This window comes from Thamnophis elegans, chromosome 7 (assembly GCF_009769535.1).
Source record: "Thamnophis elegans isolate rThaEle1 chromosome 7, rThaEle1.pri, whole genome shotgun sequence".
Taxonomy (NCBI): domain Eukaryota; kingdom Metazoa; phylum Chordata; class Lepidosauria; order Squamata; family Colubridae; genus Thamnophis; species Thamnophis elegans.
The window spans coordinates 23,897,552-23,913,545 of record NC_045547.1 but is presented as its reverse complement, the minus strand read 5'-3'; the positions used below and the strand labels follow the sequence as shown (position 1 = coordinate 23,913,545).

The 15,994-nt window shown below is 40.4% G+C and overlaps 1 protein-coding gene across 6 annotated transcripts in view; it reads left to right on the top strand.

The window, feature by feature from the left end:
- Nucleotides 1–10,132: 10,132 nt before the first annotated feature.
- IGF1 (insulin like growth factor 1) overlaps nt 10,133–15,994 on the top strand; it is a 73,425-nt gene continuing 67,563 nt past the window's right edge. For 2 of the 6 annotated variants that reach the window (XM_032221671.1, XM_032221673.1), the window contains exon 1: nt 12,784–12,887. In XM_032221671.1, coding sequence (XP_032077562.1) covers nt 12,819–12,887 — 69 coding nt within the window. In that variant the 5' untranslated portion in view covers nt 12,784–12,818. Of the gene's footprint in view, nt 10,351–12,783; nt 12,888–13,349; nt 13,432–15,994 lie in introns of those variants that run through there. The other 4 variants (XM_032221675.1, XM_032221677.1, XM_032221674.1 and 1 more) reach the window with 4 other exon arrangements.

Genomic DNA, 15,994 nt, shown 5'->3' with positions numbered 1-15,994 from the left:
GAGGTAAAGCCTCAAGAAGGCACCGAGCCCAATTCTGAGAAAATTCAGCCAGGAGAAATGTCAGCGTAACTTCTTCAAACAACCTAGAAACTACACCTAGCAGAAACATCTAGTCTCAAATTAAGAGCAATCTACATTATTTGTGCTTTTCTGGGAGGGACTCCGTAAATGTTAGGGAAATTCAGTCTCAGGAATAAGCTACTGAGAACGTATTAGTAGAAATGGTTCTTCAAAACATTAGAAACAAGGACTGGCCCTCACTGATCAAAGAATGTGTTTATGGAGATTCTCAATAATCTAGATCAGGTGTGTCTCAAAGGTGCTTTTCCAAAAGGCATCTGGACTTTGTTTTTTTTCACATTTCACTTCTCATCCAAGAAGCTTCTTCAGTTCTTTTGAAGTTAATTAAGAAGCTTCTTGGATAAGAAGCGAAATGTTTTCAAGGAAAAACCAAGAAAGTCCAGTTCTCCTTTCAACAGATGTGTCATTCTCCAACACTGAGGCCCAAAGGTGGGTTCCTACCGGTTTGGCTGAGTAGGTAGTAACTTGGCCAGCTATGCCCCTGAATTGATTCTATCGGCGGCGGCGGCATAGGCAGCACCATAGGCAGCGCCATTTTGTTTTTTGCTTCTGTGCATGCAAAGAAGCATTTTTTTTTACTACTGTGCATGTGCACATAGCACGCCTCAAGGGCTTCCACGAGTGAACTGACAGTAACAGAAGCCGAAATCCACCCCTGATAAGGCTCATTGGGGAAGTTAACTAAAAACTTGCCAGGGATTCTACAGACCCCATTCTCAAGGTTTGACATATTTATAGGTGCAATAGAAGAAATAAGACAAGTCAGGGTAGAGTTTTCCTTAATATCTGCCAGAGATTCTGGCAGAACTTTGGAACAGATCAATTAAAAATGTTCCCAAATATGTTTTCAAATACATTTTTCAAACTTATCTGAATATAGAAAGTGCCGGTAGTAAAGTGGTAAAATCAAAGAAAAACTGTAGTGAAGTACTCTTTCTGATGCACAAGCTTATTCCAACCCTCTGGCCTGAATTAGAGCCAGGAGTCTCCAGGGCCAATGGTCAAAAAGTCAAGATGGAGGCCACAATGGTCCAGTTGAAACTCTGCCTGTTTTTCCTTATGAACTTCACACATAAAAATGGATGGTGTTTCTATGACACCATCGCAGCCGCCATATTGACTATATTCTGAGTACAGACCTGAGTAGAACTAATCACTAGAAGACTTTGAGGTCCTTTCATATTATCTTCTCAATATGACCACTGCTACATCATGGATTCTTCCCATGGAGGTAATATTGGAATCCTTTGAATGGTGAAGGAGGTTTTGCTTCCAGGAAAGCAATGCTGGCTTGGCCAGAAGTTGAAGGAAGAGGACTTTCACATTTTCTGTTACATCTTCCTGTACTCTCTTCAACATTGGAGCCACCCTGAAAATCCTAAAACAATTAAGGGCTCCTTTTATGTTGTTGTTAGTTGCGAAGTCATGTCCTACCCATCACAACCCCATGGACAACTCATGCCTACTGCTTTGGTGACTCCATCTAGCCACCTTATGCTCTATCATCCTCTTCTTCTTTTGCCCTCAGTCTTCCCCAGCATTGGGCTCTTCTCCAGTGAGTCCTACCTTCTCATTAGGTGGCCAAGGTATTTGAATTTCATCTTTAGGATCTGGCCTTCTAAAGAGCAGTCAGGATTGATCTCCTCTAGGACTGACCAGTTTGATTGTCTTGCAGTCCAAGGGACTCACAGAATTATTTTCCCCCTCATATCAAACTTGATATGGTTGGCACATAGTGCCATGTGCCAACCATGGTGGCACATGGTTTCACATTTTTCCTTCAGGACAGAAAACTCAAGGACACCCCTTATCAGAATTTTCCTTCCTGCAATTGGGTTCTCTAAAAGCAAGCTTACTTAGAGCAGAAAACTGAGGTTTGCAGAAGGACTTTTCAGGAAAGCAAATATCTAAGCAGAAACATTCTTCTCAAAACCTCTAGTGAGGTTTAAGAGCCACAGAACATGGAGTGTTGGTTGGAAAAAAGAAACAAGGCAGTAAAACGATTGTTTGGAAGCAATGGCTGACTGGATCTCCAGATTGGAGCACTTTTCTCAGGAGGGAAAAGAACACACTACTTAACTTCACGGCAGATCCCTGAATAATGTGAACCGGCTGTAACGAAATAAACAACGTGACCACCAGAGGGCTCACCATTTATTTTATTTTATTTTTCGTGGACTTCATTTCTTCAACCGTGCTCCAAACATATAAGTACGTGGAAGCAAGAAGACATTCAAAAAAAACAATAGAAAGCCACCATGCACAAACCTATTAAAAAGCAGTCTATGAAAAAAGTCAATTTCTATTTTTTTTAAAAAATGTTATAGAAACAGGACTGTATTTTAAAGGCCCTTACAGCAAACACCATAAAGTCTTATGGAGTAAGCTGAAGCTTCTTTCTAAATAATGTGGTTGCGATTGTTTATTCGGTTGTCATGTCCTACTGAGAAACAATCCAAGAGTACTGGACACTGTGCATAAGAACATATGGAGGGTCCTACTGGATCTGAATGAAGGTTTGCCTAATTCAATATCCAGTTTCTCACAGTAGTCAAACCGGATACTTCCAGGAACCATAAGAAGAATGTGATCCCAATAGCTTTCCCTCATTTTCTTCACACCTTATATGCAAGAATAGATATTAAATAGATATTACAGTTATCAACATATATATCATGATATAATTTACTTGACTTCAGTAAGGCGTTTGATAAAGTAGACCATAATCTACTACTAGATAAAGTAGAAAAATGTGGGTTAGCATCTTCACCAGATGGATTCATAACTGGCTGATCAACCTCACTCAGCATGTAGTCCTCAATGGAACTGCACCTACATGGAAGGAAGTACGTAGTGAAGTACCCCAAGGCTCTATTTTAGGCACTCTTCAACATCTTAATCAATGACTTGGATGAGGGGATAGATGGGGAACTCATCAAATTTTCAGATGACACCAAACTGGCAGGAATACTGAACACTCCAGAAGATAGACTTAAGATACAGAAGGATCTTGACACACTTGAATATTGGGCTCTATCTAACAAAATAAAATTCAATTGTGAAAAAAGTAAAGTTCTACATTTAGGCAAGAAAAACAAGATGCACAGGTACAGTATATGTGGAACTTGCTCAGTTATAGTAACTGTGAGAGGGATCTTGGAGTCCTAGTGGACAATCAATTAAATATGAGCCAGCAGTGTGCAGCAGCTGCTAAAAAAGCCAACACAGTTCTAGGCTGCATAAACAGAGGGATAGAATCAAGATCACAAGAAGTGTTAATACCACTTTATAATGTCTTGGTAAGGTCACACTTGGAATACTGCATTCAGTTTTGGTCACCACGATGTAGAAAAGATGTGGAGACTCTAGAAAGAGTGCAGAGAAGAGCAACAAAGTGATTAGGGGACTGGAGACTAAAACATATGAAGAACAGTTGCAGGAACTCAGTATGTATAGTTTAATGAAAATAAGGACTAGGGGAAGACATGAGAGCAGTGTTCCAAGATCTCAGGGGTTGCCACAAAGAAGAGGGAATCAAGCTATTCTCCAAAGCACCTGAGGGTGGGGCAAGAAACAATGGGTGGAAACTAATCAAGGAGAGAAGCAACTTAAAACTAAGGAGAAATTTCCTGACAGTTAGAACAATTAATCAGTGGAACAACTTGCCTCCAGAAGTTGTGAATGCTCCAACATTGGAGGTTTTGAAGAAGATGTTGGATAACCATTTATCTGAAGTGGTGTAGAGCTTCCTGCCTAAGCAGGGGATTGGACTAGAAGACGTCCAAGGTTCCTTCCAACTCCGTAATTCTATTATTCTATATTATTCTATCAAGGGAATGGAGATAAATGTTCTTGGTATTTTATTTCAAGTATACCTACATTGTACTTCCTGAATTGTACATGATTCAAACTGCAACTATTATTCAATAGTCAAGCTGTCCTGAATGTTGCAAAACTATTTTCACAGATAAAAAGAATATATAGGGGAAAACACAGACACAGACACTGCATTAGCGAAAGTAACAGCTGGAATATTGCATGTCAAAACAACTGCATGCAACAATGTGCATGTTAGCAAAATATGTACAGCATGCGTACATGGAAGTTGCATGAAAAGGTGTATACATTTTTGCATATACTTTTTTTTAAAGCCACAACTGATAGGAGTTTGCAGGTTCATATATCCCTATATTGTATGTATCTCACATGCATGTCCAAGGTTGCAATTTGAAGTACTGGATATCTTTTGAAGAATAAGCTGAGTTCAGTGGAATTTACAAGTGTATAAGTGTAGGGTTGGGCTATAAACCATTTCTAAAGCCCACTAAATTAGAAGTTGCAGCCAATCATTTATGGCAATAAATTTTTCATATTTATTATGAGAGAAAAGAGAAATCAACCCAATAGCAGACAGAAACTCAAATTTTACACTAATTTCTTCTACTGGAATGTCATATAACAGGATAAGAATTGGAAGTTGCTAAGCAACTTTTGGGGAACTTCTCAGCCTAATTTACCGGAAGAAATTTCTATGAGGATTTTTAAAAAAATGGGGGAGTAGGAGAATTCGCTGCTCATGGTACTGCTCAGTAGAAACTGTAGCTTTTTTGGTCTCCATTGCTTATATTTATTTCCATCAGCGGTCTATTTTTGATATGCCACTCAACATAAGGACAGACTGAGAGTTGAGAGATAATGAAAAGAAATCACCTTGCTGATTTGGCAGCAATTTGGCACTCAAAATTGCCAACTAATAACTAGGACAGTGATGGCTAACCTTTCTGTCCTTGCATGCCAAAATCATGTGCGCACAACAGCACATGTGTGTGTGTGTGTGTCCCCATATCCGTAATGCAATAATCCCAGACCCCATCACACATCCCCTGCCCCTCCACACAAAAAGTTTAGCAACCGGTTCTCTGCCTGGTTGCTGGGTGGGCATGGCTATGGTGGATGTGGTCTACTTAGTCTCCTGCACCACTGCGGGGTCGGGCGTTTTTGCTCTCCCCAGGCTCTGTAGGCTCCCCTCAAGCCTCTGGGAAGATGAAAACAGCTTCCCCCCTGGCTCAGGATGCTCTCTGGAGGCTGTAAACAGGCCTGCTTCCGGACTTCCAGAACTTCCAGGCGGCCTATTTTTCACCTGCCCAGATCCTCCTCGCGGGCCCAAAAATCAGCTGGCCGGTGGAAGACGTATGCACATGTGCAGTGGAACTGAGATAGGCGATGGCTCATGTGCCCGCAGAGAGGGCTCCGTGTGCCACAGGTAGCACATGTGCCATAGGTTCACTATCACGGAACTAAGGTATCTAAGAGTTGTAACATGGTTCAATATTAATGTTGAAAAATCAGACAACATTTTAGAACTTATCAGTATCGTAATGAAGAGTTTTGTCACAGCCCTGCACATTTGCTTGCTTTCTGATATCTTTGGTATGGCAGTTCCGCATAAAAGGAAGCACATATTCTGGATGGCTAAGGTTCATTTTTCTTTCCACCAGATGACATGTAAGGAACGTAAATGTCCTCCACTCTGCTTTACTCAATTGGTTTTGATTCCATCTCATGAGCAGTAGTGCAGAAATTTTGTGATACAACTGATGTTTTGCATACGGAAGGTGGTCCCACTCCAGGTAGGAGTAGGAAAGATCCCTAACTCCTCGATAGCAACTACTAGATTGGCCTTAATTTGCCCCTGTTAAATCTTCTCCCTCTCTCTCCTTCTCTCCCTCTCTCTCTCTCCAGTCTGACAGCAGTTTCTAGGAAATATGCAGACATTCAAACATGTGTAAATAAATTTCTTATCAGGTCATTGTAAGATAAAAAGTGAGAAAACTTGCCAAACTTGTGATGCTGTTACTGTGAAAATATGTAAACCATTCTTCCGCAAAGTTAAAACATTTGCAGTTCTAAACCATTGCCCTTTCTTTCATTTTGGACAGAGTATATCCTGAGAAAATTCTTCCATTTAAAGGTTTGCATAGAAAGCATCATTCACCTGCCAACTGCCATTGGTGATGAAGACTGATGTTCTCCTGCTCCAAGAAGATGATCCCAACCAACACAAACACCTGGTTTAAGTTCATGGATATAAACATAACACATTCTCCATAACCTTTTTCCAACTGTTTGGAGATTACGTTTGCCCAATGCAGTTGGGTCAAACAATGCCTGTCTCTTTCCAAGTGTCTGGTATCACTTCCAGCCGGACTATCTTCCAACTTGATCCTCCCTATACCAGAAACAGGTTATTTTGACCTGTATAGTTGGACAATAATTTGTGGAGTCAATAATAACAGAGATATATACATGCTTTGCCATTCTTAACATCTTTCTGACCATGGAATCATAATTATTTCAATAATATTTACTTGCTGTTTTCTGCCAATACAATTCAATCACTTAAAAAAAACTAGATGGCCCAATGCATCTGCAGTCCTGGTTCAACTTCATATAGAGCAGCAGCCTAAGACCAAGGCATCCAGCAATCTAACCACATAGATCCAGAAGTAAGGCAAAAATAGAGCAGATTGGAGTGGAACAGAACAGAATAAAATAGAGTTGGAAGGGACCTTGGAGATCCTCCAGTCCAATCCCCTGCACAGGTAGGAAATCCTATGCCAGTTTTGGCAAATTTTTTCGGCACTTGGTGCCAAAATGGGAGCATGCACATGTATGCAGGGGAGCACCAAAAACTGGAAGAGCAGTTCTCCAGCATGCATGTGCATGCCAGGAAGCTGAACATCTGATTTCTGGCATGAGCATGAGTACTGGTCACATGGTCTTCTGGTTCCTGGCGCACATGCGCTCATGAAGATGATCTGGCCGGTGCGTGCATGCACGTTGGGAGCTGCTCTTCCCGTTTCCATCATCCAGAAGAGCAATGGGCGACAGCTGGCATGCCCAGAGAGATGGCTCTGTGTGCCACTTCCAGCACATGTGTCATAGATCTGCCATCACGGCCCTATACCATTTCAAAAAAATGGCTATCCAATCTCTTCTTTAAAACTTCCAGTGTTGGAACATTTACAATAGATGTGAGGCCCTGCCACAAACTGAAGGTCCTGCTTTTCCTGGAGCAGCACATGCAACATCTTCTTTTATTCTTCCCATTTGTCTGTCAACATGGCAATGTGTTCTTCAACATCACCATCTCCCCAAGGTCTATTCTCTCTCTCTCTCCCCCTCTCCCTCTCTCTCTCTCTCTCTCTCTCTCCCCATCTCTCCCCCCTCTCTTTCCCTCCCTCTCCCTCTCCCCCCCCTCTCTCTCACACACACACCATAATATCCCCAAGACCAGCCTATCAGTCACCCAATCCTCCATGCTATACAACCAATGAGCATTGCTCTGGAACAGGGCTCTCCCTGCCCTTACTATCCTATCCACAGACTTCAAAACAACATAGAATCCCGAGCTCTGCTTACCCCTGAGTCCTCAGCAAAGCTCTCTGCCAGTTGCTAAAGCAATTGGGAGAGAAATTACAGAGACACTTCTTTCCACTTGGCTGAAGCATGCTAGGGATCTGTTGGCCATGTTCCAGCCTGGGTAGAGGTTTCCGCAGGGGGAAGTCATATGCTATGGTGACATAACTGAAGCCCAGCCCAATTTCATATATGTTGCATGTAAACAGGAAAGGGCCTTCAATTCTGCAGTGTACTCATCACCTTGGTTTTATGATTCCCCCTTGAGGATGTCCCTGTCTTGAAACTTTTTTGTACCACTATCCTTTAGGATCAATGGTAGCAGAGGGATGCTGTGCTTGCAGAAGGGCCAAACACACGTCATGAATCACTTTTTTTTTAAAGTGAATCCAACCCTAATATTCAGTATAAGGGTCTATGACTAGCAAAACAGTGTTCAGCTTGTAGGCAATATAGAGCTTTTCACACCACTACTTAACTTTTGGTTTGAACTGTTGGTGAAGTGAATTGTTCCCCACTTAAGAAATAGTGGGGTTTTCCCCGATTTGTACTGCACTGCACATAGATTTGTTATGTATATTACACGTTTCATGAAAAAGTAAAATATATGTCTTGGTGTTTAACCATTTCCCCTTTTTGCAACTCTCCAAGCCTGATAAAGGACTGCAGTTGTGAAATCTCATGAAAGACTGTTTGCTGGGACTTTGCTGGAGAAGAATCCCCTTTAACCTAAATAAAATAGGTTTTATCGGGACGAGGAGTCTGCTTCATGATCTTGGGAAGCCTAGGTCAGAACACTGTGAATGAAAAGCGCCCCAATCCATGAAGTTTGACTTAATGTGTGAACTTTGCCTAGCTTTCCATAGCGTTGTATTTGACGGCAGTCATTCTTATATTTGACTATAATATACAATATGGGAAACATACGAACTCGGCTTTAGTACTTGAGTCATCTGTAAATGGACTAAAACATGCCCTTTCCAGCATATCCATCTATTTGTGAAGAAGGAAAGAATATCTCCTCAATCTCCCATTAAAAAAAACCAGGTTGGCAGCTTAATTTTATTTCTATGCTGACCATAGCATAGTAGGGCTGTGCCTACTTCAAACATGCTTAGATATATGCAGGAGCATGAATGTAGCACCTCTTTAAAAAAACATCCCTTCCTATGGATCCATCTAGGCCAGGAGTGTCAAATGTGCGGTCCACGGGCCAGAAATGTCACATGCTGGCCATGCCCAACCCTGGTTTATCAAAGGGGGGGAAGTCATGATACGTCATGTGATGACACAAGTTTGACACCCCTGACCTAGGCAACTACTGCCTTGGTAAATCACAAACCTGAATCTTATGACTGTTTTAATAAATTGCATTAAGAAATATTGCTGTTTGCACGGCAGCTTAAGATATGGGTGCTTTAATGAGGTCTGTGCCCATATTACTGCAGTTTCTTCAGCTTTTCAGTACTGTTCACACACTAGAAGGAAACTGCCTTTTGAAATGAGATAGTTCAGGCCTAGTGGAACATACAACTTTATATTCCAACACTTCTCATTTTAGTCTTCCAAGCTTTCAGACTCATGCTGGAGCCCATCCTCAGGAGACTTCCTTGACGATGGGCGAGAAATTCCCTGAAGATCAGTTCCAGCACGAGTACAAAAGCTCAAAAGACTAAATCTCTAGTTCTGATGACTGACCCAGATTAGCTCTTGAAAAAAACAGACCACCTCGGATCATGTATCCATCTTACATGATCACTCAATTCTTTGCCCATTCACACCATCAAGCTTGCTTTAACAGAACAAAACAAAAAGCAAAGTGTTGTGGAACATCAATGAATAGGTGCGATAGAACAGGGCTGTCAAACTTGTAGCCCGCGGGCCGGATACGTCACGCGCTGGTCATGCCCACGACGGGTTTAGGAAAGAGGAAAAAAGTTGTGATACGTCCCCTGATGACGCCGCAATGATGTGAGTTTGACACCCCTTGGGTAGAAGGAAAAAAACAAAAATGTTCCACTTCTGTCAAGATGCATTTATTCCAGCGGGTTTTATAAAAGGCACGAGGATGTGCATTGTATATGGATTAGCCATTCTGGTAGGAATCAGATGGCAAAAGGTGATTTTTAGCATTGATATTAAGAAGAGCTGGTTCTCACAATGGCCAACATGCAGAAATCCCAGCAGCTTCTTGGACAACACAGCGCAAAGGTATCTGAATTAATCTCTGGGTATCTATTGCAGCCAGCTGAAACATGTCCATTTACATGTTTCATTTCTTATTGCAGCTTCAGCTTCTCGGAGTTCTTCAAGTATATTTTCTTGTCTTCCATTCAGAAGCATGCATTCTTTTAAAGAAGGAGGGGGATTGGGTGGAAAAAACCCAACGACACTTCAGTGCTCCAGTTTCAAAATGCAAAGGTATGATGTTATTTGTCATTGTGCCCAAAAATCCTTACTCAGTAACTCTGCCAGAAGAGGGAGAGAAAGAGAGAGAGAGATGAGAGGAGAGGAGAGAGAGAAAGGAGAGAAGAGAGAGAGATCAAATGCTCCTCCAGCTGTTTCCTGTCTACAGTGTCTGTAATGTAGATAAATGTGAGGATTTTCTCTAAATCTTCTGTTTGCTAAATCTCACTCTCAAATCAGAGCAGATCAAGCCTGCGCAATGGAATAAAACTCCTCAATATTGATATGTGAACATCTCCTGGATTTCTTTTTTTTTCTTTTTATCCCCCCTCATTATTTTTCTGCTAACCAATTCATTTCCAGAGTTTGCACTTAAGAAGCAATGGGAAAACCAACAGTCTTTCAACACTATTATTTAAGTGCTGCTTTTGTGATTTCTTGAAGGTAAATCTTTCTTCCTATTTGACTTCTTTTGAAATATATATATAATATATATATAATTGATAATTTTGCTGTATGTGTAATCAGATTTTGGCTTGAAAATTGCTATAGACACTTTCAGTGGCGTTATTTCTGCACTGGGATTTTATTTCTAACTGCTAAACAATTTTAGCACAGTTGAAAAATGCCTGCATGGAATGAAGACAGTTTAGAAAACAGTGAAGGTGGAGGTACTTAAGAATTCAACTTGGATTAGGAAAACTTTCTGCAAAATTCTTGCTCTGTCACATTTAAAATTCCCACTTACATCATTTGCTGTGGTTAATAACTGCTGAGTTGGATCCAAGCAGTTTGGAATTGCACTGCAGGTGCAATGTTGACATTGTGATACCCATTAGACATCAAGTAGCTGATTCAGTTCTCTAGGATTATTATGTACCCAGAAGCACAGAAGGAACCCAGAGATTACAGTATAGTTCTTTATAGCAGCTGCTTATTGGCATCAATCTGCATTTAGATTTTTTTTTAATGGTTTCCTGTGAAAGTGAAGGGTTTTTTTTTTTCCTTTTCTGAAAGAAAAACCATGCACAGCTTTCTGATCTTTCAGATTCCTGCTAAGTTTAAGCAAGTATGCAGTAAGAAAAGTGAACAAACTATTTTATGCAGTTTTATTTTACTTTCACAAAGCAGCTTTTGTTAAGCAAAGTTTGATAGGTTTTTTTTTAAAAAAATAGTATCCTGTATTCACTGCTTCTTGGAAACATAACTCCTTTTTAGCTAGATTTGACTTCAGTAGATCTACTGACCTCTGTTTTTGTCAGATGGCCTCAAGTTTCCATTCTCAGCAAAATTATATCCTTCAAGAATAAAGTTTTGTTTTTCCATTTTGTAGGCAGAGTTGTGTGCAGCTGACAATCTCCAAAGCTGTAGGTGCCAATTTAGCTTTGTTTTTTTACTTTTAAAAAAAACTACCTTGCCTGAGTATGATTTATCCATTTTACTTTACTTGAAAGAAATGATTTTATAAGATGTTTGGAGTAAGAATAAACAGTGTCATGCAAATATTGCTGAAATCAATAGCTATCGGAGGGTCATGGTTATAACTGCAGAACTATGGACAGCATCCAATGCTCAGTTTATCGGAAAGAGGAAGGTATTTTTTATTATTATTATAAGCTTCCCAACATAATGTAGATACCAAATCACATTAATTAGCAGAGTGTAGCAAAATTGAATTTATAAAGAAGGCAGTGCTAAATCACTAAACATGTTAGCTGAAAACCAAATCCTATTAAGTTTAGAAGGATTTGTAGCTGAATCCCATGCATGCATGTCAGGGAGAAAAAACAACAGGTTAAATGTGGATTATTACCCTGTAAATGTTCATAAACTTGCAACCTTAATTCCAAATATTGTTTTTCTTCAATTCCTAAGGCTATCCTTGAGATAAGGATATTCTTGAGCTTAGTGCCATGAGAACTTTCCTCAACTTCTTCTGGGTAACGCTAGCCCACACTGATCTGCTAGACTTCTCCAATAGCTTCTAGAAAGTAATTGGTCTTCAGTATTGTTGTGTATGCCAATAGATAGAAAAGGCATACCTGGTACACAAAGGCAACGCAAGATCCATTTGTATCTCTCTGTTCTGAGATTTGAAGGAAAGGTGATTTAATGGATAGTATATATCTACTTTCTCTACCTACTGAGTGCCAGGACCTCTGGATTAAGCTCCTAAAGTCATGTACTGCATATAACCTTTTAAATGCAAAGGTCCATGAGTCATGGTGCAGGATTTGAACTCCATAGAATAACATCTGGCTACCTAGGTATAATGAGTCCCAAACAGGACAGAACCACTCACTTTGTCCAGATAGTCAGGGTACTTACAGTATGTTGATTTCTTATTCAATGCCTTCCTTGGTTATCATGAGGGTTGCATATATTGCCTTATTTTACCTAATGATATGTCTGGCAGCTTGCTATGTATTTCCTTAGCACAGAATTGAGACTTCTGTGTACACTATTCCAGCTGCAGGGTCTCTGAAAAGCACTTTCAGTAACCCCGAAGCGTTGTTATTTTAGATAGCCACCAAACCGGCGCGCGCCCAAATTTCGCTCAAGCGGAGGTTTTTTTTGTACGCGCTGCTTGATTTGAAGCTTGCCGAAGGGGAGGAGTTGGGGGAGGGCAAAAGAAGGTGTTAAAGCCAAGGAGCAATCCATCTGCTGGCTACTTAAGAGCCACTGTTTTGGACTGCTGCTCTCCAGATGCAGAAGATCCTGGGTCCTCTCTGAAGGAGAAGATCTGTCGAAATTGCTAGCATATGAAACATTAATTGGTCATTCATTACCACATTGTTTAGCCAGTCCTGCACAGTACAGAGCTGGACTCAGAGTCCAAATTTAATCAGACACTCTGATAAACCCCACCCACTTTCAGGACTTGCTTTTAAAGGCCTCTGCCTCCAATTCAAATGGGACAGACAATAAATTGGGGGACACTCGATCTATTGAAAAGACCAGCAGTCAAATTGTTAATTACTGTAAGTATTCCTTTAATGACTCAAGTCTTCCCATCTAAAGGAAGAAGAAATATTAAGGTATCTCAGAGATTTTTTTTCTGACAGATAAATCTTCAAAAACACTATTATGTGATTGATGGGATAGGATTTTTGGTCCATTTGACCATTATTTCCTCTTTCCAAACTTGGTTAAAGAGATTATGATTTTGCAATCTAGGATAAAAGATTGAACTTCTAGGCAAGTGTATGGTGTCACATTCTGGCTCACATAAGGAGTGGGAATAACACAAAAAGTCCCATTCTCTTGTCCTAGATCTGATATTTCTTTTTACAGTGTGTAAAAAAGTCTGCTGCAGTCTCAGAAAAAAATAACATTGTTAAATGAAGTTTATGTTTGAGGCAAAGCCAACTGGGATCAAAGAACACTGTGTTGAATACACAGTGTTCTTCAGCAGGTATGCAATGCCATTTCATTGGGACAATGCTGGGATAATGTTTTGAATTGCACCCTGGAGATAAAGCCTGTGAAAGCAGGTGACTTACCTCTGCCTTAAACACCTTTGAGGTATCATTAAATAGAGGGAAATGGCATTATGAAAACTGGGACTATTCTTAGTTTTCATGATTGAATATAGTGAACCTTGATTCTCCTTCTGAAGTCACACTCATATTTGCCTTTCTACTATTCTGGACTGTCATGTTTTGCAAATGCTAAATGGTTGTTTCATCTTCATTGAATCTTTTAAATATCTTTATATCTTTATGTTGGATGTTTACATAAATGAAGCTCTTCCCTATTACTCTCGTCTGTTGGCTAGTTGATTATGTTCTCTGCTAGGTTAGCTAGTCATTTAGATGGGCTTTTGTAGAAAAGTGTTTTACATTTAATGTGAGGGTCAAGCTAGGCATTGCTAAGGACTTGTTTCTGTCTGTGATTCTGATTGCCCCTCCCCCAGAATAAATAGTATGTGTTGTCTGTCTATCTGTCTATCTGGCTGCCTGGCTGGCTGGCTCAAGGAAAAGGAATGCTCTTGGGAAAAAAGCTTCATAGAGGGAAAACCTGCTTTTCAAAGATATTAAGACAAGTAACCTAGGTAATCCTTCCAGCCACTGCCAAGGAAGTGTTTGGCAATCAAATCTTTTTCTACTTACTGGGCAATGTTGTAATTTTCAATAATCCTATAATGTGGCAAAATTTCAGGAGGCTGAGAAAAAGGGCTGATCATGATGCTGATGCTGATACAGCTCATTTAGCAACTGATCTTGGAGATAAATTAAGAGCCGTGATGGCGCAGTGGTTAGAATGCAGCACTGCAGGTCTAGCTCACTGCTCACTCCAGGAGTTTGATTCTGAGCAGCTTAAGGTTGACTCAGCCTTCCATCCTTCTGAGATCAGTAAAATGAGGACCCAGATTGTTGGGGGCAATATGTTGACTCTGTAAACCACTTAGAGAGGGCTGTAAAGCACTGTGAAGCGGCATATAAATCTAAGTGCTATTGCTATTGCTAAATTACTTGGAGAAAAATCCATGTACTATTAGCACAGGTTTCTGAATTATCACAAGTATACAGGAATATTTGGGGAAGTAGAGTCACACATCCATACCTCTAAGTCTAAATCAGGGTCACTTCATTGTGAGATGGGCAGCATACCAGTATGATGAATAAATAAATAAGCCTAATCCAATCAGGATTGCTATATAGTAGTCATGAAATACTTCATATCAATATGTAGCATGGACAGGGAAATGGAATGGAGCATCCTAGAAGAGAGCACAGCTGCCTGGGTTAAGCATAGAACTGAAAGATTCCTTACAATATTTTGTTACAAGTGTAACAATTTCTGTGCTGCAGTTGTTGGGGTACTCCCAATTCCTAGTGAATTCATCTAGGCATGCTATACTTTCCAGAATTTGATGGTGCTTGTGTTTGTAATCCCTGCCCATTTCTCCCGGTAGTTAATTGTCTTAGATGTCTGAAAAAGATTAGCAAACTGCAGCTGCCTTGTGCTGCTCCAGTAACACAACACAGCTGCTGATCCTAATTTAAACATGTTAGATAGGGGTTTAAAACTGCTTTGGTAGCTGGATCTCACCCAATCTATTTGGCCTTGCCCTTCACAGTTGAACCTCACTATATCTGTTGAGTTAAGCCTCTGAAAACTTAAAAATAAGTTGTCTGGTTCAATATGCATTTAGGTGGGGAAATCCCTCTGCTTTTAATAATTTGGACCAAGCATTTAAAAGAAAAATAGATCCATTTTTTAATGTCGCCATTTTCTTGTAATAGTTGGAAAAGTTGGGTGAAGTTTAAAAGACACAGAAGTTTTGCTTGAACTGAAATTAAGTAATCTCAACTCTTTAATGGAGTTGAGTTTATCAAAATCCTGCAGAGGTATTCATAGTACTGGTTCACATGAATTTAAGGCATGGGAGATGGCTCTGGATGCCAACACAATCACCCATGGATTTCTTTAAGAAAAAGAAAGAATGCAGGATAGGAATCAACTGCCACACCAACATACAAACTACAGTAAGGTACATATGTATCTGATTTTTAAAAATGCACAAAAAGCAAAAGATTTATCTGAAAATGAGATGTTTTCTTTGTCTATTTTGCTCAAAATGCTTGTATCTTCCTGGGTGCTTCAGATTTTGCTTCAATCAAATTTGGAGTGGATGTGGGTATACCTCAGAGAAAAGGCATGAAGTGAAACAACAAACAATTCTCAGAGGTCAGAAAGAAATAGAAAACTGGGTTTCCCACCTGGGAGTAGCCCTGTATTTAGGGGCTCCCCAACTTTTCGGACCTCAGGGACCACTAAATTCATAATTTTAAATCCCACGGACCACTAATATGATCTGCCTAATGACCAGCTGTGTGGGCATGGCTAACTGGTCATATGACTGTTAAGGCATGGCCAACTCAATGTCACTCACATCGAAGGCTGCCTCACCAACCTCTACTCACCCCTCCCTTCCCAGCCACTCATCACCTTCCTGCCTGGGATTTTTAGGGCCTCAACAGAAAGCAGTTGTTGGATCTGATCGAGAAGGAGGCTCAGTTGAAGCACCTCACTGAGGACTATGAGTATAGGCTTTCCAAGCAGAGGGAAGACCTGTGAGAGT